At 44.6% G+C, this 27,329-nt stretch overlaps 1 protein-coding gene across 1 annotated transcript in view; it reads right to left on the reverse strand.

The window, feature by feature from the left end:
* Window positions 1–707: 707 nt before the first annotated feature.
* Window positions 708–27,329, reverse strand: part of NOL10 (nucleolar protein 10) — a 94,617-nt gene continuing 67,995 nt past the window's right edge. The window contains exons 18-21 of the mRNA XM_069582596.1: window positions 21,037–21,210; window positions 20,541–20,788; window positions 8,533–8,635; window positions 708–1,549 (exon numbers count right to left, since the gene is read on the reverse strand). Of these exons, the coding sequence (XP_069438697.1) occupies window positions 1,430–1,549; window positions 8,533–8,635; window positions 20,541–20,788; window positions 21,037–21,210 (645 nt within the window). The 3' untranslated portion in view covers window positions 708–1,429. The remainder of the gene's footprint in view (window positions 1,550–8,532; window positions 8,636–20,540; window positions 20,789–21,036; window positions 21,211–27,329) is intronic.

Raw genomic sequence — 27,329 nt, forward strand, 5'->3', positions numbered from 1 at the left:
TTTACCTTCTTCTCAAACAATGTGGGAGACACAAGAGTCACAGGGAAAAAAAAAAGAGTCACAGGAAGCTGGAGCCCCGAGAGAAGACCAGGGGACGGGCCGAGAAAGGAATGGTGGGGGCCCTCTGGCACCACAACACAAGTTGTGTTGGCTGCCCAGGTAACAGGAGGCTCTTTCTGGTGACGTGTCTGTGTACACACACACACACACACACACACACACACACACTCTCTCTCTCTCTCTCTCTCTCACACACACACACACTCTCTCTCTCTCTCTCTCTCACACACACACTCTCTCTCTCTCTCTCTCTCTCTCCTTTTTTTCCTGGAAACATCCTCTCCCTCTCCGACCACAGAGGTCACAGCCTGACCCGTGCTGTTCCCAGTTTGCAGGGCAGCAGAGACACGTGGTGGGGGCACGGCTGCAGGAAGACCGGAGGGGAGACCGAGGAGACGGAAGCAAGGTCCCAACAGGAGGGAGACGAGAAAGGAGGCGGCCTGGATCCCGGTGGCCTGAGGCGGTTACTCTCCAGCCTGGCTGTGTTCATTAATGCCTTTGCCTTTGTGCTCCCGACATCTCAACTTAGATTCTATCATTTACAACCCCAACAGTCACTATCTCGGACTCTTCACACATTTACATACAAAGAAACCAAAATCATTTTTCAAATTAACTCAAGGAATGGGTCTCTCTCCAAGAAGCTGTTCAAATGAAAGCATTTATTTTCATAAACGTCATCTCCAGCCAGTATATCTCTAATTGCACTTAAGACACTGGGGGAAAAAAAAAATCTGTTATTTAATCCTCTGCCAGGTTAAAAGAATATCCAGCAGCTTCCACTTTCTGTTTTAGATGGCTATTACCATTTAATTTACATTCTCTTGGTATAAAAATATGTTTTAAAAAATCCCAGACTAACACATAAACACATTTACCGGCACATTCTTAAAAACACAAACATGACCGAAGCCCATAGTCGGGGGAGAGGAGAGTGGCCTCTTGGGGCGGAGGCAGGGTCCGAGCGGAGTCGTGAGCAGCAGCGGGCAGGGCAGACAGTCCCAGAAGACCCCAGGCCCTGGTCTGCAGCCCAGAAGACCCTCTCAGCTCACGGGGCACATCTCACAGTATTAGAAGACAACCACCTCTCACACTGGATTAAAACCAGGGGGAAGGAACAACGTTCTCAGGGAGCCACAGGGCACAGAAGTGCCCTGGGGCTTCATGTGGCCAGCCGGCCTAGCCCCAGAGTCTGACCAGAGGCCTGGGGACCACGGCCCAGTCTGGACTTCTCTCTGCAGACGTGAGGGTTCCCTGGGACTTGAGGGCTGCCTAACCCTGGCTGTGGCTAACACGCCCAAATGAACGACAATCCGGCGGGAGAGATGCACTGAGCTCCTCGGGGTCACACGCAGGGCCTGCTCCGGTCTCAGTGGAATGGCCGCCTCTGCCTGGGCCGGGACCTGAGATGACCTGCCGAGCGGCGCACAGCCTTCCTCTCCTGCCGGTGCAGTTTCTCAGCCTCCTGCTGCTTCTTCTGCTGCTCCGACTGAGAAAGAAGAGTACATGAGGAGAAAGAAAGAGAAAGGACATGCCAACAGCCCTTTCTGGGGGCCCGTCAGAATGCCAATGGCACGACCACCACCCTTAGCCCGGTTCTGGCAGGGACAGCAGGACCAGTGCCAGCCGCCATGGTCCCTTGTGAGAGCCGAAGCCTTAAATCCCCTGGGCTGGAGCGCGGCCTGGGCACGCCGGACTGAACCACACAGCTCGAGGCTGGCTACTCAGCCCACACGCCACTCAGCTGCTCACGGGAGAGCCAGCCTTAAGAAGGCGTGATGGCTTTCCAAACGCCCACGACTTCTCTTGCGGAACTGTCCTTCACTGACAAGCCAGAGCCATTCAATAGTTTATTCACACTGTCTTAAAGACAAAGAAAGTCCTTCTGTGTCCCCAAACTGTGTAATAACCCACCCATGATTAACAATGCAGTCCCCTGGACCTAGTTCCAAAGAGAATCAAACTTGAAAGGCAGAGAGCTACCACTAAACACTGATAAAGGCTCGGCAGACACGTCAGTCAATCCCAAGTTCACGGCCGGAAGGGGCACATGGATTCTGGGATGGCTGCTGTGAAGGCACTGTTCTCAACACTCAGGTGAGAAAACCAGACCTCCTCCAAACAGTGTCACTAGTTTCATAGAAGAGAGCTACATCAGTGTAGAATCTGCGCTGAAGGGAAGAGAAGCTTCGGAGTTCTAAGAATACAGCTCTGTTCCACCAAGTCTGGTTTGGAGAATACAAACCCCTAACTGTGAAGCTCAAAGTAAAAATCTTAGCTGGTGGAACTAAAAGAAGGCCCAACTTTGACAGCAGTGGTGGGGCAACCACTTTCAGAGTTGAAAATGCTGCGTTAGAGACATCTGCACGGTCTGCCAGCCTGTGACCTGCCCTGCTCCAGGCACCTGGGGGCACTCATTCACATGTCCGCCTTGAAGAACAAGTCTCTGTGTTCACTTATGGCCAGGATTATTCCACTTCTGTAAAGTGAAAGAGCTGGGAGGTGACGGAATCATGAGAAAGGAACATGATTTGTAAGACCAAAAACTGATGACTCTCCTATTCGAGGAAACCCTAGGACTGAGATTCTGAAGAATCGAGCACTTTTCCTATGTACCATTTTTCAAAGCCTTTTCAAAGTAACCCTGCCCAGTGTGCTCCTCTGTAGGTCACTCCCCGGGCCCCACCCAACCCAGGGCGTGGTCCTTCCTGCCTGAGGCCAGCCCTGACCTCTCACTACGGAGTGAGGAACCTCTGTCAGCCCCCTCAGTCTGCCTCCTCCTGCAACGGGCCACAGTGACTTTTTAAAAATAGAAACGGTATGCTGGTCTCCTACTAACTAGACCTTTTCAACTGTTTTCCACAGTTCTTAAGACCACGGTTAAAATTTAACCTTGCACACAGCCCTGCTGGACAGCTCTACGTGCCTTTCAGGCTACGTGTGAGGCCACAGTTGGCAGCCCCGTGATGGCTGTGCTTCACATATGTAGGCTCACTCCCACCCCCAGCGAGGCTGGAGGCTGAAGCCCTGCCCACCCCCCGGGGCTCTGCTGCCCCTCACCCAGCTGTCCCTCACTCCTCCAGCTGGGCCGGGCCCCTGACACTCCCAGCCCTGGGCCTCCAGGATCATGTCCCACATTACGATGAGGTGACTGTACGTGATCTCCCTCCATTCACAGGACTGCAGCACCCACAGCCACAGCTCTGTTCTGTGTGTCCCTAGCACATGGCAGAGAGCAGGCTGAGGCTCCTTTGTGAATGGAGAACTCAGAAACCAAAGGGAAACTGCAGGCTCCCTAGCAGAGCAGATAATGTTGTGTCAGGAAGCCCCTGAACACTGCTTATTTAATATTCTGTTTCTTCATATTAAGAAAAGTGAAGTTGTTCGGTCGTGTCCGACTCTGCGACCCCGTGGACTGTAGCCTACCAGGCTCTTCCATCCATGGGATTCTCCAGGCAAGAATACTGGAGTGGGTTGCCATTTCCTTCTCCAGGGGATCTTCCCGACCCAGGGATCTCCTGGACTGCAGGCAGATGCTTAACCTTCTGAGCCACCAGGGAAGCTCTCATATTAAGAAGCATCCCTTTAAAAATGCCTCTGGTCCAAGTAACTCTGGGAAATGAGGTACTAAATAAAGGTAAACAGGGAGTGCTGGGGCTTTTTAAGTCAGGAGCTGCTCTGTATCTTTGATACGGACATCTGTCGTGGATTTCCCTTGGGGGTGTGGGCTTCCAGGAGCCCCTCCTCTGTCTCCTGGAGCACACTCCATGAGGCCCGGCCCGTGGAGTCCCCACAAAGGCAGGTGTCTACACATGAGCTCAGAGGTAGCAGCGATCCCTGCAGAAAAACCTCTGTCCAGAAATATGCGTGTGTTCATTCAGGATCCCATGGGCGGCAGTCCGCCAGGCTCCTCTGTCCATGGGATTCTCCAGGTAAGAAAACTAGAGTGGGTTGCCATTCCCTGTTCCAGGGGATCTTCCCCAGGAATCAAACCCGGGTCTCTTGCATCTCTTGCACTGGCAGGTTTTACCACTTTACCACTGCGCCACCTGGGAAACCCCTGTCCAGAAAAAAAACTGTCCTTATCTCCAATCTAGAGAAGAGCTGTATTTGCAAGATGTTGCCACTGTGTGACCGATTCGTTACAAGTTAAGAGTCAACCAGCTTCTTCTCCTCCCTGTTCCTGTCCTGACTCCTTTCCCACATCCATGGCAGTCCTATCTTGGGACAGGGGTGCCGGGAGCCAGTGTGAGGAATCCCACCCGTGACAAGGTCATGAGGAAGGAAGCTGACATACGCAAGGCGTGCTCAGACTTCAGGGACCCCTCTGGAAATTCCTAAGCATGTACCCCAACAAAAATCTGCCGGTTTTTGTGCTCTGCTTTTCTACTTTTCTGACATTTTCTGGAAAAAGTCAAGGCTTTAGTCTTCTGCATTTGAAAGAGTGTTTCAATCCAAAAACCCCTCTGATGGCTTTCTAGCCTGCCTGCAGGACTCGTACAGCTGCGAGTGTGATTGTTTGAGGCCTCCTGACCGCAGGAGGCACAGGAAGCTTAAAACATCCTGGGAATGTAGGGGCTTCCGAGGAGTCAAAATCTTTAGAATAGGACTGATTAAAAGTTTCATTTGTTGAGTCAATACTTGCTGCCAAATTTTCACATCCTTTATTTGTAGATATAGTTGGTATACAGAAAAACAAGTAGTAGACCTTGTATTAGCAACATTAGATCTTTGAGTTAAGTACCTTCTTTGTTATATCCCACTGCACCTTTGTTCTATAGAGATGTAACTTTAATGCTTTAAGGAGATGTAGATTAAAGAAAAACACTTCAGGGGAAACAAAATTAACATTCATTAAGGAAGAGAGCCAAAAAGTGTTAACAAGCCTCTTGGCCAGAAGATAATGTAAATCACCTGAGACCTTTTGTATACAAAATGATGTATAGAAAGAGTCTGAGCTGCGAACGCTACATAATTTTGTGTTACCCATTGATCTCCATGTTTTATCAAAAGTATAAAAGGCCTTCTGAACAATAAAGGAGGGGGCCAGTTTCTCGAACTAGTCTCTCGGCCTGGTTTCTTGGGACTCTTGGCTCCCCCCGTGTCTTTCTCTCTCTTTCTTCTTCTCTCCCTTTCCCTCTCTCTGCTCTTTACTTGGAATCTCAAGCGAGGCACCCTTAGATATTCAAGCGGGCGCCGGTGGCCCAACGTAAATGGTGCAAATTCCTTGTCTGGAATTTTATTGGTCTTCCGCGTAAACCAAGCTATTCAGCCCTCTTCCTCCACTTAATCTTCCTACTACGCTATAGTTAAGAAACAAGTCTTTCCACGCCAACGCCGTCCACCCTTCGAATTCCCTGGATCCACCGGGGCTGGACCCCGGCACAGGGGGGAGGCTAAACGCAAAGCACACACCTGCACCAGTACCTGGCTGGCCCAGGGCCCCTGAGGGAATGAACTACAGGGTATTTAAAAGTAGAATCTGGGACCTAATCCTAGTTTTGCCACTACAGAATTTTAAATAATATTAAGGCATAGGTTTTTCTCCTTCAATTTGATTAACATTTTAGAAAGTATATATGAAAATACTTGGAAAACTCGAGATTTTACTTGAATATATCACACACCTAGTATAAAAGGATTTGTATTAAAAAAAAAACAAAAAATAATTCCATAAAAATTCTTAAATAAAACTAAGATTTAATAGTTGAAATTCTATTAGTCAAAGGATGAAACAGGCATAAGTCAAACGCCAACTGATGCATTCCCCAAACTAATGTCAAAGCCTCTCCTAGACTCAACCGCAAGGCTGCTTTAAGTATTTTCACTTAAATGTTTCGTTTTTGTATTGCAGTTTAGTCACTAAGTTGTGTCCGACTGTTTGCGACCCCATGGCCCGTAGCCCACCAGGCTTGTCTGTCCAAGGAGTTTCCCAGGCAAGAATACTGGAGTGGGTTGCCAATTCCTCCTCCAGGGGATCTTCCAGGCCAAGGGATCGAACCCATGTCTCCTGCACTGCAGGCAGATTCTTTACCGATGAGCCATCAGGGTAGCCCTCTTTTGTTTTTTGGGGTGTTGCGGGGAAAATCAGAGCCATCTTATTTCCAGTTTACCACCAATCATAAACTGATACTGACCTTAGTACCTTCCAACTGGGGAAACGTGGGGAAGGAGTATGCTTGCGTCCTCCCAGCTCACCCTGTGCGGCAGAGGGAGCCCTGTGCCGGGCAGCCGGGAGCCTGTGAGGTCTTCCCACAGGGGACCTGTGCCTGCCGCCCCCTCAGCATCGTGAACTTCACAGGGAATTAGGGAATGGTCGAGGGCACACAGAGACTCTCTAAGAAACTAGGCACAATGAGTTAGTCTGAACACACAGCCAGTTTTGGCTTATTTAAATGAGAAATCTAAGATGCAAGTCTGCTGTAAATGGAGACAGATTTAACTGAAAAGCTTCTTACACACAGAATAAAAAAGCTCTAATGGAGGGAGTGGGAAGAGGGGGATTTGGGAAAAGGTGATCAAAAGTACAAACTTCAGTCACGAGATAAAGGAGTATTAGGGGTGTGACGTACAGTGTGAAGACTACAGTCAAAACTGCTATATTACACACAGGAAAGCTGTTCAGAGGGTAAACCCTTAGAGTTCTCATCACAAGGAAAAAACAATATTTTTTCTTTTTCTGCTCTTTTTTTTGTATCTATATAATGAACAGTAACTAAGTAAAAAATATCCTTATCATTTGGCAGGCCTTCTGACGACATCAGAAAGAGCTGTCAACAACCAGAGATGAATGAGCGGACGTTGTGAACACATTTCTCCGAAGGAAATGTATGAATGGCCAAGAGGCGCATAAAGAAAATGCTTTACCATTGTTAGTCATCAGGAAAATGTCAATCAAAACCATAGTGAGATACCACTTCACACCCACAAGGATGACTACAATAAAGACCAACAGTAACAAGTATTGGCAAGGATGAGGGAAAAAACAGAACCCTCACAGACTGATGGTGGGAATGGGCAATGGTGCCATAGCTTTGGAAAACAGTCTAGTCACTCCTCAAAAAGTTAAAAAACCAACTCTAATGTCCACCATCAGATTAAGGGACAAGCAAATTGTGGTATGGGCTTCCCAGGTAGTTCAGTGGTAAAGAATCTGCTGGCCAATGAAGGAGACATGGATTTAATCTCTGGGTCGGGAAGATCCCCTGGAGAAGGGAATGGCAACCCACTCTAGTATTCTTGCTTGGAGAATCGCATGGACAGAGGAGCCTGGCGGGCTACAGTCTATAATATCGCAAAAGAGTCAGACTCCACTTAGCAACTGACCAACAAAAAACTGGTATATTCACAGAATTAAATATTACTCAGTCGCAAAAACGAATAAAGCTTTTGTACAGGCTGCAACATGGATTAGCCTTTAAAAACATGCTAAGGTAAAAGAGGCGAGTCACAAAAGAAAACACGTTGTGTGATCTATATATACACACAATGTCCAGAACAGGCAAATCCACAGGCTGGGACATGAGAGGGTGGGGTTTCCTTTTGGAGTGATGAGGATGGTCCAGATTTAGACGGTGACAATCGAGCACAGCATGTGGTGACTACTAAAAACTCTGGGAGTTGGTGATGGACAGGGAGGCCTGGCGTGCTGAGATTCATAGGGTTACAAAGAGTCGGACACGGCTGAGCAACTGAACTGAACTGAAAAACCATGAACTGTATATTTTTAAAAGGGTGGATTTTAGATACTTGTATTGTATCTCAATTTAAGAAAAGGATCAGAAGCGAAATCTTTGTCATTCTTTCCCTCTTTGTGACAATACATACTAAGCAAGAATGACTAAATGAGACAAAAATTTTTTTGAAAACTAAAACCATGGAGCTTCTTCACTCACCTGTTCATAGCAAATATTTAAACCAGCTTATTCCTCCTTCATTGTATGCCAGGTGTCGTCAAAGGTGGCTTAGAAATGACTGTTGTTAAGTCAGTTTAGAATGGGGCCTACTGCAGATAGAGTAATTCGCCTCCTGAAACTATCCACCCTGGGCAAGCTGATTGCACTGTGATGAACACATGAGAAATCACCAGTTCTTGATCAAGTCCATGTGAGCCTGAACTATTCTTTCACAGCTGTGGATGGTCAGGACTTCTGTTTTACAAGGTCCCACCTCGGGTGGCCCAGTGACCCCGAAACCATGCTGCGGCTCTTCACCAACAGTACCGAGCCTGGGGTCACTGGGGGCCTGCCTCCCTCGGGACACCAGACATACGCCTGGCTCTGCCAATGCTCTGCCTTGCAGTGTGCCTGCAACCCAGGAGCGGCTCCGGCTGCAGGGAAAAAACGCCCGAACAGCACACGCTCCCTCAATAGGGGGAAGCCTGGAAGGCAGCTGAGGTCAGACACACACAACACTGCTGGAAGCCTCGTCTTCCTTCTGTGAATTAAAAAGGAACAAGAGAAAGCAACTTACCTTCTTTAATGTAAATGTCAGTTGTTTGCTGCCAACCGTGGTGTCGGATACACTCAATGTTCCGTTTTTCGCTTCAAGTTTCAACCGGTCTTCAAGGGTTTTACTGCAGGAAATTTAAGAGAATGACACATTAATTAGGGTTATGTTTTGATTTCCCATTAGAAACAAGCTTTAATTAGAATTGATCACACAAAGAATGACCTTTTACACATGTGGTAAAGACAGAAAATGGCATTTGTTTAACACAATCAATGGACAGAATTGCAGACACTCAAACCGTCATTACTCAGACTCAGCAAATAGGCAGTAGGAACAATGGATGTCCCAAACACCCACTAATTAAGTGTTTTAAGTGGTGGTTCCACATATTTCAGTGCTTGCTATTTATGTTACTAAATCACATTTCTGAAGCCAAAATGCAAAGGAGCCATATTTCTGAAGCATGTAATTTACTGTAACGGTCAGAGGCACTTAAGCTGCTAAACCATTTTATACTAAATCCAGGCACCAGTTAGGTATGTGAGCATCTCAGCAACTCATTCACCTTCTACACAGCAGTGAACACAGAGCCTTTCAGGTCAAGCCACAGAGAAGTGCCATGAGAACTCTTGACTTTTCCTTCACTCCTTAGCTTGTCGGCCACGCTCATTGCCCACAGCACAAGCAACTTGACACATGAGATCATCTGATGGCACTGGGTGCTGACTGAGCCTGATCCAGGGCCACCTCTCCTTTCAACTTCGTACTTGACGTACTTTCGGACACAATTTACCCCCAGCTCAAATTTCACTTCGTGATCATGTTTCTAAAATCTCTTTCTATAATCTTTGTCTTTGCTATGGTCTGCTGTGCCTGGCAACTCACTGCATCTATGACAGTCAAGATGTTGATTCTGATTTTGAATTTAGTACCAGTTATATAACACTTCATTACATGTTCTTATAACAATGCTTTATTATAAAAGCAGATCAGCATTAACTTGCTTTAGAGTGAAAAAACAGAACTAAGCCTAAAGATAGATATTTTTAGTAAGTTTTAGATTGGGGGCAGGAGGAGAGGGGGACGACCCAGGATGAGATGGCTGGATGGCATCACGGACTCGATGGATGTGAGTCTGGGTGAACTCCGGGAGATGGTGATAGACAGGGAGGCCTGGCGTGCTGCGATTCATGGGGTTGCAAAGAGTCAGACATGCCTGAGCGACTGAACTGAACTGAACTGAATGTCAGCTCTAGCCCTCTGCATGTGTGCATATTCATTCATGTCCAATTCTTTGCGACCCCATGGACTGGAGCCTGCCAGGCTCCTCTGTCCATGGGATTCTCCAGGTTAAGAATACTGGAGTGGCATGATTCATGTTGATGTATGGCAGAAACCAACACAATACTGTAAAGCAATTATTCTTCAATTAAAATGAAAAAAAAGACATTGGAGTAGGTTGCCATTTCCTCCTCCAGGGAATTTTCCTGACCCAGGGATCAAACCACATCTCCTTTGGCAGGTGGATTTGGGAATCCCTCTAGAAAAGGTTAAAGCAATACCCTCACATACCTGGAATGAAACTAGGAGAGGAGAGGAGAGGGAACCAAAAAGAATAAGGTTGTCTCTTCTATTCAGTTCCTTCCTCAAAAAAAACAAGTAAAAACACTTCCAATACTCCTTGCACCAACTTAAAACTGAATGCACCCTTTTCTAATTTAAAAGCTTGGCTGAATTTTAAAGAGACTGGTGGTGGTGGTGGCACATTGTATGAAAGAGTCGTCTTTTTCCTGAAACACGATCTTTGGGACTAATTACTGAGAACACAGCTCCACAAGACAGTGATGCTCCTTTGAAATTCTGAAAGCCAGTGTTTGATGTTCACAGCTTTGAAAGCTCTACCTCTAGTTTACGACGACTAGTTAGTACTAAATATACCTTCCTTACATAATTTGAGACATAAAGTGGTTAGCATAGAAGTAGCAACTCTTTTCTAAGCAATAATGCTATTAAGAAGCACTTTTAAAGTACTTTTCATCTTCAAAGTTCTTAACAGACTAACTAATTAATCCTTTCAACATCCCTGAGACAGAATATAGATGGCAAAAAGGGAGGTAAGATATTCTATAACTTGCCCCAGGCCACAGAAGGATTCGAGTCTAAAACCAGGATACCAATTTAGGAATTTCTGGTTTCCAGGCATGTGCCAGACCATGCTTGATTTATAAAGTTTTGTTCAGGAAATGTGTCCGTTAAGTATTCTAAATGACAAGCTTCCACATGACAAACTGAGTGAAATGAAGGTTTGGTTTTGCCTTTTCTTTTTTTTTTTTTTTAACCAGAATTCAAAAGTAAAGTGTAAACCGACTCCAGCATGTGTGACTCATGTCAGCCTCAGCAAATGCCTTTGGTCGTTCATTTCATTTTTGCTCTTTCTTTCCAGGGCTATAATCGCTGAGATTTTAAAGGTAACAGGAATTCTGAATAACTATGGAGCCACTGAGACAAGGTGGTATCCAGAGAACACTAATTTGGGAAGAAAAAGACTTTTCAAGTAAATTGTGGGAAATTACTACTCTTCTCAGGATGACCTAGCTCCTCCATGACAGGGCAGAGCAGCTCTGGTCTCCTCTCCGGGTACCTGGCCGTGCGCTTGTAGAGACTTGTCCTGTCTTGGCTCCCTGGAGAGACCTGAGCTTTGGAAGGAGCCGTGGCAGAGGATCAGACACGGGGGCCAAGGCCAGAGGCTTCTGCAGTAAAGCAGGTCCCACTTTCTTCCCTTCAAAGTCAGCCTGTGAATGCGGCTGCAAACCAGCAATCCCCAAGCCTGCTACCCGAGTGTGAATTTGGTCAGAGACAATGGAAGACCCGGCCAGAAACCTGCAAACTGTCTACTGTGAACAAAGAAGGAAACGCAGGAGCCTCAGTGCTTGTCCTTCTCACACTCGCCCAGGATGGCTGGCCCTCCCAGTCACGCTCCCTTCCCTGTCCCGCTCCCCTCCCTGTCTAGCCTTCAGGTCTGCTCGCCTCTGGCTACTTTCTAATTGACGGTCAAGTTAGGAATTTCAATAGGAAAAAATAAAAAGCTTTTCTCATGATGACTGCGGGGACTGCCAAGAAGACAGATATGACACGGGCTATATATAGCAGGTGAAAAGTGAGAGAAGTACTCACCACAGGATGGAGTGGACACGAGGTCAAGAACGTACATGATCAGTATGGCTGTATTAGAAGAAAGAAGAGTGGGCATAAACTCCAGGGGGAAATACTAAGGTATTTATTAGATGCTCCAGGATAGCTGAATGATTTATTTCTTTGAGGCTCTAAAACACACACACGCACTGATATTAAATTAATAATAATGCTCCTTCTTGGAGTTCTTAAAATCATTTTGTGAGGAAAGGGAGGGAGAGAGTGGAAGAAATCCATAAAGGCACAGAGAAGAGGTAAGTTCAGTTCAGTTCAGTCGTGTCTGACTCGAGACCCCATGAACTGCAGCACGCCAGGCCTCCCTGTCCATCACCATCTCCCGGAGTTCACTCAGACTCACGTCCATCAAGTCCATGATGCCATCCAGCCATCTCATCCTGGGTCGTCCCCTTCTCCTCCTGCCCCCAATCCCTCCCAGCATCAGAATCTTTTCCAATGAGTCAACTCTTCGCATGAGGTGGCCAAAGTATTGGATGCTTTAGCATCAGTCCTTCCAAAGAACACCCAGGACTGATCTTTAGAATGGACTGTTTGGATCTCCTTGCAGTCCAAGAGACTCTCAAGAGTCTTCTCCAACACCACAGTTCAAAAGCATCAATTCTTCAGCAATCAGCTTTCTTCACAGTGCAACTCTCACATCCATACATGACCACAGGAAAAACCATAACCTTGACTAGACGGACATTTGTCGGCAAAGTAATGTCTCTGCTTTTGAATATGCTATCTAGGTTGGTCATAACTTTCCTTCCAAGGAGTCAGTCAGTTCAGTTGCTCAGTGGTGTCTGACTCTTTGCGACCCCATGAATCACAGCATGCCAGGCCTCCCTGTCCATCTCTAACTCCCGGAGTTCACTCAGACTCACATCCATCGAGTCGGTGATACCATCCAGCCATCTCATCCTCTGTCGTCCCCTTCTCCTCCTGCCCCCAATCCCTCCCAGCATCAGTCTTTTCCAATGAGGCAACTCTTCGCATGAGGTGGCCAAAGTACTGGAGCTTCAGCTTTCGCATCATTCCTTCCAAAGGAATCCCAGGGCTTATCTCCTTCAGAATGAACTGAATGGATATCCTTGAAGTCCAAGGGATTCTCAAGAGTCTTCTCCAACATCACAGTTCAAAAGCATCAATTCTTTGGCGCTCAGCCTTCTTCACAGTCCAACTCTCACATCCATACATGACTACTGGAAAAACCATAGCCTTGACTAGACGGACCTTTGTTGGCAAAGTAATGTTTTTGCTTCTGAATATGCTATCTAGGTTGGTCATAACTTTCCGTCCAAGGAGTAACCGTCTTTTAATTTCATGGCTGCAGTCACCATCTGCAGTGATTCTGGAGCCCAAAAAATAAAGTCTGATGCTGTTTCCACTATTTCCCCATCTATTTGCCTGAAGTGATGGGACCAGATGCCATGATCTTAGTTTTCTGAATGTTGAGCTTTAAGCCAACTTTTTCACTCTCCACTTTCAGAGGCTTTTTAGTTCCTCTTTACTTTCTGCCATAAGGGTGGTGTCATCTGCCTTTCTAAGGTTATTGATATTTCTCCCAGCAATGTTGATTCCAGCTTGTGTTTCTTCCAGCCCAGCATTTCTCATGATATATTCTGTATACAAGTTAAATAAGCAGGGTGACAGTATACAGCCTTGATGTATTCCTTTTCCTATTTGGAACCAGTCTGTTGTTCCATGTCCAGTTCTAACTGTTGCTTCCTGACCTGTATATAGGTTTCTCAAGAAGCAGGTCAGGTGTTCTGGTATTCCCATCTCATGAAGAATTTTCCACAGTTTATTGTGATCCACACAGTCAAAGGCTTTAGCATAGTCAATAAAGCAGAAATAGATGTTTTTCTGGAACTCTCTTGCTTTTTCCATGATCCAGCGGATGTTGTCAATTTGATCTCTGGTTCCTCTGCCTTTTCTAAAACCAGCTTGAACATCTGCAAGTTCACGGTTCATGTATTGCTGAAGCCTGGCTTGGAGAATTTTTATGCAAAGGTAGGAAGTCAAGAAACACCTGGGTAACGGGCAAATTTGGCCTTGGAATACGGAATGAAGCAGGGCAAAGACTAATAAAGTTTTGCCAAGAGAATGCACTGGTCATAACAAACACCCTCTTCCAACAACACAAGAGAAGACTTTACACATGGACATCACCAGATGGTCAACACCAAAATCAGATTGATTATATTCTTTGTAGCCAAAGATGGAGAAGCTCTACACAGTCGGCAAAAACAAGACCAGGAGCTGACTGTGGCTCAGATCATGAACTCCTTATTTCCAAATTCAGACTTAAATTGAAGAAAGTAGGGAAAACCACTAGACTATTCAGGGATGACCTAAATCAAATCCCTTATGATTATACAGTAGAAGTGAGAAATAGATTTAAGGGACTAGATCTGATAGATAGAGTGCCTGATGAACTACAGACGGAGGTTCATGACATTGTACAGGAGACAGGGATCAAGATCCCCATGGAAAAGAAATGCAAGAAAGCAAAATGGCTGTCTGAGGAGGCCTTACAAATAGCTGTGAAAAGAAAAGAAGTAAAAAGCAAAGGAGAAAAGGAAAGATCTTCCCAGTTGAATGAAGAGTTCCAAAGAGTAGCAAGGAGAGATAAGAAAGCCTTCCTCAGCGATCAATGCAAAGAAATAGAGGAAAACAATAGGACAGGAAAGACCAGAGATCTATTCAAGAAAATTAGATACCAAGGGAACATTTCATGCAAAGACGGGCTCGATAAAGGACAGAAATGGTATGGACCTAACAGAAGCATAAGATATTAAGAAGAGGTGGCAAGAATACACAGAAGAGAAGAGGTAAACTGAAGGAAAATAAAGGAATCACCCCTCCACAGTCTGCATTAAAGGGGATACAAAGAGAGTAGAGAAATGAATCCACAGATAAATGGTGAATTTTAAGTACTTTGTTTAAACATGTAACTTTGTAACACATAAAGGTTACTGAAAACTGAGTGCTTCCACTTTGCACACATTGCTTCAAAGCCTCTACTGCAGCAGATGTAAGTTCAGGCAACCACTAGGTGTTAGCTCAACCTTCAGCTCAGTTAAAATCTGAGAAGGTTCCACTATTGTTACCAGTGTGGCGGGGACAGGCACACGAAGCCTTTCTGGAGGACAACCTGGCCACACTGATCACACACACCTATTATGACCCAGCAAACTCTATTGTCAGGTTATGGTCTAAAGAAATTCTTGCACGTCGGTACATATTTATAACTGTGAAAATGGAAGAGAAAATCAAGAAACAACCTAAATACTCAAAATTAGGTATTATGGCCCATCCACCTTCTGAAATACTTATGCAGCCATAAGGCAAACCTCCATGCACTTACAAAGAAAACATTTCAAAACTTGTTTTTCAATGAAAAGAACATGTGACTTGGCAATGAGATTAGTGCGATCCACAAATGTACACATGAGTGTGTGCATACCTGGGAGTGACCAGGAGGTCACTCAGGACCTCAGGGAGGGAGTGTCGGGTGAGAGGAGACTGTTACCTTTCATCCTATATTTGTATTTCAGCGATAGCATGCTTGTGATAATAAAGTCATACATACAGCGATGATAACATGCTTGTATATCAGTGGAGTACCGATTACTGGAGTAATAAAAGATTCTCTTTTAAAGAAAGAAAAAGTTTGAAATGAAACTTCTTTCAGAATTAGACTTTTAGTTCTTATCTACTATCAGTGAGAAGGAAATTAGCTGGCCACAGTTGTTTGATTCAAAGAGGATAAGGTTGCAGACATGATAAGCAACTCACCACGAGATACCAAAGTACCTGATGAAGATGAGTTCCTTGAAGGCAGAAAATCTCTTTGCAGAGAGTTGGACACAATTTAGTGACTGAACAACAACTACAACGACCACAGAGCAGGTGCTTCAAAGAATGTTTTCATGAATTGAGCTGTAAGGGCCTCCCGGCATGTAGTATTTATCGCCTAAGGAGAGGAGCTATCATCTGTTACCAAAATCTGGAAAGCTATCCTAAGGACTCTTTCTCCTGAGTTTACAGACACCTCTAGCACGTACATCAGGTGCCCCAGACCAAGGCTACCCCGGTAACTGAAGGGGGTCACGTGCCCTGATTCCCAACAGAGGCCAGTGTGAACATCTTCTCTTTCTACCTAGAAACAGAGTCACTCCCACCCATCCTGAATTGTCTCCCTGGTTTCTGAAGATGGACCGTCTCTTTAACTGGTAGCTCCTGGCTCCATTCGCTCCTGACTGCTCACCCAGTACAGCCCTACCAATTCAGTCCAGTCATTTCTTCACTCTGCCCTTTCCATGGTTAATTCCTCTCTGCATATTAATAAGACAGCTCTCAAGCCTAAGAACCCTTTCCTGTCAAGCTATTGGCCTTGGTTCCTTCCTCTCACTGCCAGTATCTTGAAGGAACCATCTACGCTAATTGTTCACAATGTTCTTTTTTCTCCCATTCTTTCCTTGATCTTGACACTCTTCCCACAGCCACGCCTCCACGTTGGGAACCCCCCCTCCACCCAACATCGGTACCATGCCCTTCTCTGTGACATCCTCTCCACGCTTAGCTCTTTCCAGTCCCCACCCCACCCCCAACTTTTGGGCGACTTCTTAGTACTGTTTACTGCCCACCTTCCTTCAGCCCTCTAAATCAGACCTCTTAGCCCCAGGCTAGCAGTACATTCCTGACACCTCTAAAACCATATCTATTACTTCGCATGCACTTGTATGCTTTTAGAGAAGTCTATGGTTTTCACCATAGACTTAAAAAAAAACATCTGTTGTTCCCAAGGGCTTTATTCTGAGCCCTCGTTTCCCTGTATGCACTTCTGCAAAGCCTTTTTAAGCCAGGGTCTCAACCCCACAGGGAGGCTGCTATCTCTTAAACCAATGTCTCTGGCCTACCTCCTACATTCCCATTTGTCAGCCGAACATGACCAGGAGGACACATGGGTCTTGGAGACTCAATGTGCTGAATACCCAGCTCAATACGTTGAGCCTTAAATTTGTTTTTCATTCTGTATCCTTTATCTCAGTGGCAACACTGCTAGACATTTCAACATCGCCCCACCTCCTTTGATATTAAATTAGTAATCAAACGGTATTGTAGTGTGCTTCTTCTTCTTAGACACGCTCAGGAATAATCTGGTTCAACGTCTGTCTGCTCCTCTCCACCCCATGTCAGGCATTCATCACTTGCCCCTGGGACTGCTTTATTACACTTGGCTAGCTGATCTCATGGGCCCAGTTTCTCCCTGCATTTTCTCTCTAAAACTGCAGTATTTCACTAACATTTTCTGGGAAATAGGGCTTTGTTACACCTATGCTTTTATTTTCTACAACAAACATGCACTGCTTTTACTGTGTTAAGTATTTACATAACTGGGAGGAGGGACTGAACAGATCTGATCACAATAATCTTAGCCCCAACCTCCCCTGGCTCGCCCGTACCTCAGCCAGGGCCAGGGCCTCATGCGCCTGCCTCCCCGGCTCCCGGGCTGTGCTCCCTGCTGCTCACTTGGTGCTCTCGCTGCACGACCACAGCTCTTCCCTCGCCTCCAAACAGCTGTCCTGTTCATACGGCCCCTTTGGCCAAGAAAACCAGCTTTCCCACCCTGCTCTCAGTGTTCATCCTTTTTCTTTCAAAAGACCAGTTTCAATATGACCTCTAATTAAGACTTCAGTGAACCTCTAAAAATCCACCCCCTCTCTTCCTCGCACACGTTCCCAGGACTTCCAGGTGCCTCACAGAGCCCCGGCGAGAATGGCGGTGCTTCCAGCACGTGAGCCGGGCCCTTCCTTCCCACCCCTGGGGCCCAGGATGGCACTCTGCTCACCCGAGGCACCAGACGACTGTCTGACTGACGGATGGGTGGGTGGGGAGGTTGACATGTGGATGAATAAACGCAGGAGGAAAGCACAGTGCACTGGAAGGCACCTAAGAATGTGCTGACAGACGTATGTATTCATGTGACGCTCGTTACCAGGCTAAGCAATGGAGAGAACTCACTCTGGTTTTAAAAACTGAAATGGTTTTAAAGCTGAGCAAGTCCAAGTGGACTTTCAAACATAATCCACTTGACTCCGATGCTGCGTTTTGCTGACTGCCTTGTGGTAACTCCAAGAATAAGCATAAGGAGTCACTTTAGCTCTCTGAAGGATAATGGTACAAGGCTTCATTAAATAATATTATAACATTATAAGTTCGGGATTTGCCAAAATAATCCAGTCAAGACTAGAATTCAACAAGGAGTGTGCGCCCAAACACCAGCAAACTGCGGGCTATTCCTACCAAAGGGTGGTTACTCTAAGCAATGGGACTGTTAAGCCTGTGTAAGGATTATCACTCATATAGCTCTTCTCAAAACAACTATGTAACTTATTGATGCTTAACTTATTAAGAATGTGTAACTGCAGTGTATTAGCTTGGCTATCATTTATTGTTAAATACTAAATGTACATCCCTTTTGTTTTCTACATAAATATCCTACCAAAGCTCACAGGCAAAACAAGAACGTGAGACAGTCTGGTCTTGTCTCCCACCCTCAAACTGCAGCTTCCTGTTACCATGGTTACACTGAAAACGACTGCTCCCAGACCGTCCTGGTCAGTGGTTTTCGGGTAAATGAGTTCTTTTTCAGCAGATCTTGGAAGAGTAACTTCCAGGGCTGCCTGACAAGGAGTCAATGCATAGAAGATCCACAGCCTCACAAGGATTCATCAAGTGCCTACTCTGGTCCAGATACAGATTCAGGAGCCAGAGGTAAAGCAAATAACGCAAGACAAAAACACGGGATAATCTAACAAAGAAATTCACTCCATAGAAACAGATACTAAAAACAAGCAGTCTTCCCTCTGCTTCTAACTAGGACTCCAGGTAAAAATCTAAGAATGACAGCTACATAAAAAGTGGGGTTGCACACACTGCTGATGGAGACAGAAAGTGAAGTAGTCTTTTTGGAAAAAAGTCTGACAGTTTCTCAGAAGGTTAGACATAACGTTACCGTGTGACCAGCAGTCCCACTCCTAGGTATGCAGCCGGGAGAAATGAAAGCATATGTCCATGCAAACACATATACAGATGTTCACAGCAGCACTGAAAGGTTGAAACACCAAGCATACCCATCAACTGATACATGGATAAATAAAATGCAGCATTACCCATACCCTGGAATAAAGCTGAATGGAACAGACACATGCTACCACATGGATGAACATTAAAGACATCATTCCAAGTAAAGGCAATGGGACAAAATGCCACATATATGATAACATTCACATGAAATGTCACAAAAGACAAACCTATAGAGCTAGAGAACAGATCAGTGGTTGCCTGGGGGTGAGATGAGATGGAGTAAATGGGAGTGAATACTGACGGATGGGGTAAGGAACTCTGCTTGTGGGGCTGTGACGAAACGCTCTAAAACTGACTCTGGCGGTGGCTGTCCAACTCTGTGACTATACCAAAAACCAGTGGACTATGTACTTTATGTATGTGATAGTTATGTAAATTACATTTAAAGAAACTTGTTACCAAAAAAAAGTGAGGTTGGTAGGTAAAGAAAATCTTTTCATGAGATATTAAACCTATTACTAGATTGTTTGTCTACTGATGTATCTTCTGTTAGGCACAGCCAGAATTTCTAGATGCTCCTGGATCTAAGTTGAAGGATTCCCTCAACATTTTGTGCCTCAGACATTCGCTAGAAACTGGCAAAATAAAGATGAATGGGCATCTCTCCATTCCAGAAACAATTCAGTCTATCTATCAATGTCCTCCCCACCTTTCCCCTCTTCTTCTGTCTGAAAAAGCACAATTTTCAAACCAGGAAGCTGGGGGTTAGAAAAGCACAGGGCACAGAACTGGAACAGCCCCTGTCTGATGCCTCATCTGCCTTGCTTGGCACCCCCCGCCCTTTCCCCTTGGCCTCCCAGACCTTTAGGCTCTTCTTACAAGGCTGTCTACTCTATTACATCCAGATCCCGTATATCAACACTCGGCCAAGAAATTCTCAAAGCAGAGAATTTCATGTGACTCTCATGTGACTTAGAGCTTATAAACACTGGGGGCTTAAACACCTAACTCCTTACTTAGACACCTGACAACTGAGACTGTTCAAATAATACCATTTCTTTTTAACGATGACTTTTTAAAATTTTTACTGTAGTAAAATATTTAACCATAAAACTTACCATTTTAACTATTCTTCAGTGAACAGTCACACTGTTGTGCAACCATTATCACTATCCATTTCTAGAACTTTCTCATCATTCCAAATGGAAACCGCATAGCTCATTAAGTGGTGTCTCCCCAGGCCCCAACCCTGGCAACCACTTTCTGTTCCTGTGTACTCACCTATTCCAGAATACCATTCTTTCTGATCTCTTTGTTTTCCTACATAAAGCTAAAAAAATTCCTGGCAAATTTTCCAAGTGACCTTTTAAATACTCAGATAAGCTACGATGAGAGTAAACGTAACTGAAATATTTTAAAAATAACTTTTTTGTGAAAGAAGCTGTTACCTCTACAATTGCCACCATCATTTTTAAGAGTGTGGGTTTTGCAGAATCAAAGTGCTCTAATGTACGTATTTACCAATACTCCTGGGGCTACACCCTGCATCCTACTCTATGTAAACTATGCCTCAAAAAGTTGTTCAGAATCACTACAGTAAGGACCAGTGTATTTCCCCTCTGGCCTCGAGCTGCTACTGTCACATGAACTCCAAAGATCAAGATGACCCCTTGAGGGCACAGGGCCAGCCAGGAAGAGCAAGGCTGGACACTGAGCAAGCCAGGATCAGGGGCAGCATTACTCACTTCATCAGCTTCTGTTTTGTGGCTGAATCTTTGAAGCTTCTGAATTCCTCGCCAGCTTTGATCTCATAGAACTGCGGCTTGAGGACCGTCTGCTGATCCTCCCGGAGCTGTTCCTGCCTCTTCACTTTTTCCTCCTGTTGGAGAAGCCGGCGCTGTTTCCTGACCTCTGCGACCCAGTCTTTTTCATCATCTGAACTCTCAGAACTTTCTGCATCACTTGGTTTTCCTTCCGGTTCTTCCTCCTCTTCCTGAAAATAAAAATAGTTAAGAAGCAGCTCCTTTCCCTCTGCCAAAAATATCGACCCGTTATTTCCTTTTAAATAGCATTAACCTATCAGAGTCTGTGACATTGCGTGCACTGGAAAAAAGTCTTTAATAAAAGAAGGTATATTCCTAAGCTGAAGGTCAAACAAATTATAGCTTTATTCAATGACTCTTCTAACCTATACAGAAAACTAAATATTACACAAATTCTAAATGATAAACAGTACATTACTTTTCCATGAAGTTCCTGTTGTTCTAAGAGTCTCAGTTTCTTCTTCCTTTTTTCACTAATTTTGGAAACAAGTGGATTCAAAAGCCTAAATTCTTCACTTTCTTCGTCTACTTGGAAGTCAGGGTTCTCAAACATAACTTTAAATCGATCATCAGTGAGAATATTAGGAAGGCTCTGTAAGAAAAAGAATGTCAAAATTTAAAGTTAATATTAGAATAAAATCTGCCCAGGAAGACAGCTTAAAAACATCTTACTCAACAATTTATTAAAAAGCAACATAAGAAAATAATAACAAATGAAGCAACTGACAAACAACTAATCTCAAAAATATACAAGCAACTTATGCAGCTCAATTCCAGAAAAATAAATGACCCAATCAAAAAATGGGCCAAAGAACTAAATAGACATTTCTCCAAAGAAGACATACGGATGGCTAACAAACACATGAAAAGACGCTCAACATCACTCATTATTAGAGAAATGCAAATCAAAACCACAATGAGGTACCACTTCACACCAGTCAGAATGTCTGCGATCCAAAAGTCTGCAAGCAATAAATGCTGGAGAGAGTGTGGAGAAAAGGGAACCCTCTTACACTGTTGGTGGGAATGCAAACTAGTACAGCCACTATGGAGAACAGTGTGGAGATTCCTTAAAAAATTGTAAACAGAACTGCCTTATGACCCAGCAACCCCACTGCTGGGCATACACACCGAGGAAACCAGAATCGAAAGAGACACATGTACCCCAATGTTCATCGCAGCACTGTTTATAATAGCCAGGACATGGAAACAACCTAGATGTCCATCAGCAGATGAATGGATAAGAAAGCTGTGGTACCTATATACAACGGAGTATTACCCAGCCATTAAAAAGAATACATTTGAATCAGTTCTGATGAGATGGATGAAACTGGAGCCGATCATACAGAGTGAAGTAAGCCAGAAAGAAAAACACCAATATAGTATACTAACACATATATATGGAATTTAGAAAGATGGCAATGATGACCCTGTATGCCAGACAGCAAAAGAGACACAGATGTGTATAGCGGACTTCTGGACTCTGAGGGAGAGGGTGGGATGATTTGGGAGAATGGCATTGAAACATGTATACTATCATGTAAGAAACGAATCGCCAGTCTATGTCCGATGCAAGATACAGGATGCTTGGGACCGGCGCACGGGAATGACCCAGAGAGATGTTATGGGGAGGGAGGTGGGGGGGGGGTTCATGTTTGGGAATGCATGTACTCTCGTGGTGGATTCATGTCAATGTATGGCAAAACCAATACAGTATTGCAAAGTAAAATAAAGTAAAAATAAAAATTAAAAAAAAAAGGCACGATTTACTAAATTATTATGAAATTGTTAAAGAACCAATTTCCAGGCCTTCCTTCTTGCTTATTTCTTCAGTTCAGTTCAGTTCAGTTCAGTTCAGTCGCTCAGTCGTGTCCGACTCTTTGCAACCCCATGAATTGCAGCACGCCAGGCTTCCCTGTCCATCACTAACTCCCGGAGTTCACTCAAACTCACGTCCATCAAGTCGGTGATGCTATCCAGCCATCTCATCCTCTGTCATCCCCTTCTCCTCCTGCCCCCAATCCCTCCCAGCATCAGAGTCTTTTCCAATGAGTCAACTCTTCACATGAGGTGGCCAAAGTACTGGAGTTTCAGCTTTAGCATCAGTCCTTCCAAAGAAATCCCAGGGCTGATCTCCTTCAGAATGGACTGGTTGGATCTCCTTGCAGTCCAAGGGACTCTCAAGAGTCTTCTCCAACACCACAGTTCAAAAGCATCAATTCTTTGGTGCTCAGCTTTCTTCAGAGTCCAACTCTCATCCATACATGACCACTGGGAAAACCATAGCCTTGACTAGACGGACCTTTATTGGCAAAGTAATGTCTCTGCTTTTGAATATGCTATCTAGGTTGGTCATAACTTTCCTTCCAAAGAGTAAGTGTCTTTTAATTTCATGGCTGCAATCACTATCTGCAGTGATTTTGGAGCCCCCAAAATTAAAGTCTGACACTGTTTCCACTGTTTCCCCATCTATTTCCCATGAAGTGATGGGACCAGCTTATTTCTTATCCACAATCAAATCCTATTAACCTATTTCACAGCAAATATATATTATTTGGCTGCTGCACACAATGAGCTAAAAATGAGTGTTTGGGGCTAACTTTATGCTTAATATGTTGGAAAGAATTTTCTTTAGTTAACATTTTTTGATGTAAAAACATTTCTCAAGGAAATACATGGTTTTGAAACATGGCTTTTTAAGCATGGCTACTATGCTGAATGAGAATTAGTGAGTCTGTCAACTTCAGATTCCAAAACTGGGAGAGGAAGCATGCACCAATAATAAGTTAAGAATTAACATGGGGTAGGAGGGAAGCTGATGGTGTAAGTTTACTGACTCTGAGTTACTTGGAAACATAACGGATATTTCCTTCCCTTATAGGATAGCCTCATCAATTTCCCCCTAGGCCATTGCATTGTTCTCAAAGGATACAGTGCACAACTGTGATTTCAACATAATAAAGCTTTACGATTGACACCTACTTGGATAGCTCAGGACTGACACTGAATTCCTTTTTATTTGTATCACTTCTGAACAGAACATTTTCTAGAAATGCACTATAAACTTAGTGAAGTGAAAGTCGCTCAGTTGTATCCGACTCCTTGCGACCCCATGGACTATACACTTCACGGAATTCTCCAGGCCAGAATACTGGAGGGGGTAGCCTTTCCCTTCTCCAAGGGATCTTCCCAACCCAAAGATCAAACCCAGGTCTCTCGCATTGCAGGTGGATTCTTCACCAGCTGAGCCACAAGGGAAGCCCAAGAATACTGGAGTGGGTAGCCTATCTCTTCTCCAGAGGATCTTCCCGACCCAGGAATCGAACCAGGTCTCCTCCATTGCAGGCGGATTCTCTACCAACTGAGCTCTCACTGTAGCCCAACTATAAACTTAAACAGATGATACTTGAATACAGCTCAGGGCTTCCTACTGTCCTAATCTGCAGTAGGCTTGGAAATAAGATAAACTAACCTACCTGACATGGTTTGTACAGTAGACAGCTTAAGGAAGAGGCTGGAAAAAACGAACCTGTCTGTGGTGGCCCCTGGCTCTACCTAACAGACTTTATCTTACTGCCTGCTTCTCCACTACTGAGAGTAAATATGGCTCTACGTTGTTGAGTCAGAATGCTGTTTTTGTACAACAACTACACAAAAAATTGCCAACAAGGGTCCGTCTAGTCAAAGCTATGGTTTTTCCAGTAGTCATGTATGGACATGAGAGTTGGACTATAAAGAAAGCTGAGCACCAAAGGATTGATGCTTTTGAACTGTTGTTTTGGAGAAGACACTTGAGAGTCTCTTGGACTGCAAAGAGATCAAACTAGTCAATCCTAAAGAAAATCTGTCCTGAATATTCATTGGAAGGACTGATGCTGAAGCTGAAGCTCCAATACTTTGGCTACCTGATGCAAAGAACTGACTCATTGGAAAAGACTCTGGTGCTGGGAAAGATTGAAAGCAGGAGAAGGTGATACAAAGGATGAGATGGTTGGATAGCATCACTGACTCGACGGACATGATTTTAAGCAAGCTCCAGGAGCTGGTGATGGACAGGGAAGCCTGGCATGCTGCAGTCCATGGGGTCACAAAGAGTTGGACACGACTGAGCAACTGAACTATACAAAAAAATTGGCAAACCATGAGACACTAAGGAACTTGGGCTATTTATTACCTGTATGTACCTAGATTCTGACTCAGTTCAGTTCAGTTCAGTTGCTCAGTTGTGTCCAACTCTTTGCGACCCCATGAACTGCAGCACGCCAAGCCTCCCTGTCTATCACCAACTCCCAGAGTTCACTCAAACTCACGTCCATTGAGTCGGTGATGCCATCCAGCCACCTCATCCTCTGTCATCCCCTTCTCCTCCTGCCCCCAATCCCTCCCAGCATCAGTCTTTTCCAATGAGGCAACTCTTCACATGAGGTGGCCAAAGTATTGGAGTTTCAGCTTTAGCATCAGTCCTTCCAAAGAACACCCAGGACCGATCTCCTTTAGAATGGACTGGTTGGATCTCCTTGTAGTCCAAGGGACTCTCAAGAGTCTTCTCCAACACCACAGTTCAAAAGCATCAATTCTTTGGTGCTCAGCTTTCTTCAGAGTCCAACTCTCACATCCATACATGACCACTGGGAAAACCATAGCCTTGACTAGACGGACCTTTATTGGCAAAGTAATGTCTCTGCTTTTGAATATGCTATCTAGGTTGGTCATAACTTTCCTTCCAAAGAGTAAGTGTCTTTTAATTTCATGGCTGCAATCACCATCTGCAGTGATTTTGGAGCCCCCAAAATTAAAGTCTGACACTGTTTCCACTGTTTCCCCATCTATTTCCCATTAAGTGATGGGACCAGATGCCATGATCTTAGTTTTCCGAATGTTGATCTTTAAGCCAACTTTTTCACTCTCCTCTGACTAACCTTTAATAAAATTCTATGATATGCTGAGTTTTTAATATTTGAGACACACTGAAGGCTTTTCTATTATCATTTCCAAGACAGATTTAGAAACAAGGAGATATGTCCTAGTTCTTGACCCCAAGGCACTCACTCACAACTTGAGTAATAAACAAACCAGACTCTATGCTACAAGGCACTTTATGAAGGATGCTAAGCAGACATAAGTGCTCTAGGAGTAGAGGGGTAAAAAGTAATTCCAAAAAGAGACATCTCAGTGGGGAGGGGGAGGGAGGAGGGGTGCACATAGGGGAGGAGGCTTGAAAGAAAGGTACTTTTCAACAGATAGGAATTTGGGAAGAGCATTTCCAGTCTCCTGAGGAGTGGTGAGCAGTCTGATAATGCACGGAGAGTGGCAAAATTTGAAAAAAACAATTTTTGACCAGGCCAGATTGTAAAAGATTTAATATGCCGTGACCTCACTCTGCAGGTAAGGGGAAATGACTAGGGAAAAAGAGGATAAGGAGGAGAAAGGTGACAAGCAGAAGAGTGAGTCAAGAATCTCAGAACAAAGAAAGCTGCTCTGTGATTCTGCAGCCGCATGGTACATGGTGGGCTACTGAGTCAGAACTCAGACATGAGAAAGACAGGAGAGGCCACTTGAGGAAATGGGAACAGAGACAGGGCCTGAATCAGGGCAACTGGAATCCAAGGGTGAAGATACACTAGTAAGCTAGAATTGACAGATATCTCTATGGAGGAGATGGGAGGAGAAATACTGAAAAATGGTATTTAAAAATTTCTACCAAATGTCTAGGTAAAGTGACTAGAAAGCTGGGGAATACGGTCAGTTAGGATCTATCCTTGGAGATGATCAGGAAAAAAAAGACATAGGGTGGAATAAAGGGCAAGAAATTATGTACCCAAGAGACCCAGATGCCCCCCAGTGGCTCTAAGTACACCGTGATACATTCAGACAACACAGTATTATTTAGCGCTAAAAAGAATCAGGGTATCAAGCTACGAAAAGACAGAGAGAGACCCTTTCTAAGCAAAAGAAGCCAATCTGAAAAGGCTACGATCTCAACTAAATGACCCTGTAGAAAAGGTAAAGCAATGGACTCAGGCAGAAGCTCAGTGGGTGCTAGGGGTCAAGGAAAGGGATGAAAAGGTGGAGCTCAGAGGGTGTCGGGGAAGCGAAAATATGCTTACCTTCTAATAGTGGACATGTGTCTCTATACATGTGTCTCAAACCACAGCATGAACACCACCAAGGGTGAACCCTAATGTAAACTGTGGGCTTCAGGGGATTATCACATATTAATGTAGGTTCATCAGCTGTAACAAACATCCCCCTTTGGTGAAGGATATTAACATAATATCCTTGGGTGGGTTGGGTCTGGACATAATGCACGTGTGGGGGACAGGGGTTATGTGGGAAATCTCTACACCTTCCTCTCACTTTTGCTGTGAATGTAAAACTGTTATTAGAAAGTGTCTTTAGAAAAATCCAGTGAATGAGAGAAGTTAAACAGAGAAAAAAACAAAATTATGTTCCATATAAGACTGGTTAACTCAGTGTACGCCTGGATTCTGATGGATGCCATCAGGTGTCTGAAAACCAGGCACCAGGGCTCAGGAGAAAAGAGAGGGCTACACTGGACACATTTTAGAGTTACCTGTAAACACAAGTCAGGTGATACTGCCCAAGACCAGAAGAATAGCTATTTCCTAAGTATATATTTTCAGGTTTTATAGTTACACATTGTCAGGTTTTATATACTTAGATATAAAATGTAATCTATATGTATATAAA

The sequence above is a fragment of the Ovis canadensis genome, chromosome 3, assembly GCF_042477335.2.
Source record: "Ovis canadensis isolate MfBH-ARS-UI-01 breed Bighorn chromosome 3, ARS-UI_OviCan_v2, whole genome shotgun sequence".
NCBI classification, from domain to species: Eukaryota; Metazoa; Chordata; class Mammalia; order Artiodactyla; family Bovidae; genus Ovis; species Ovis canadensis.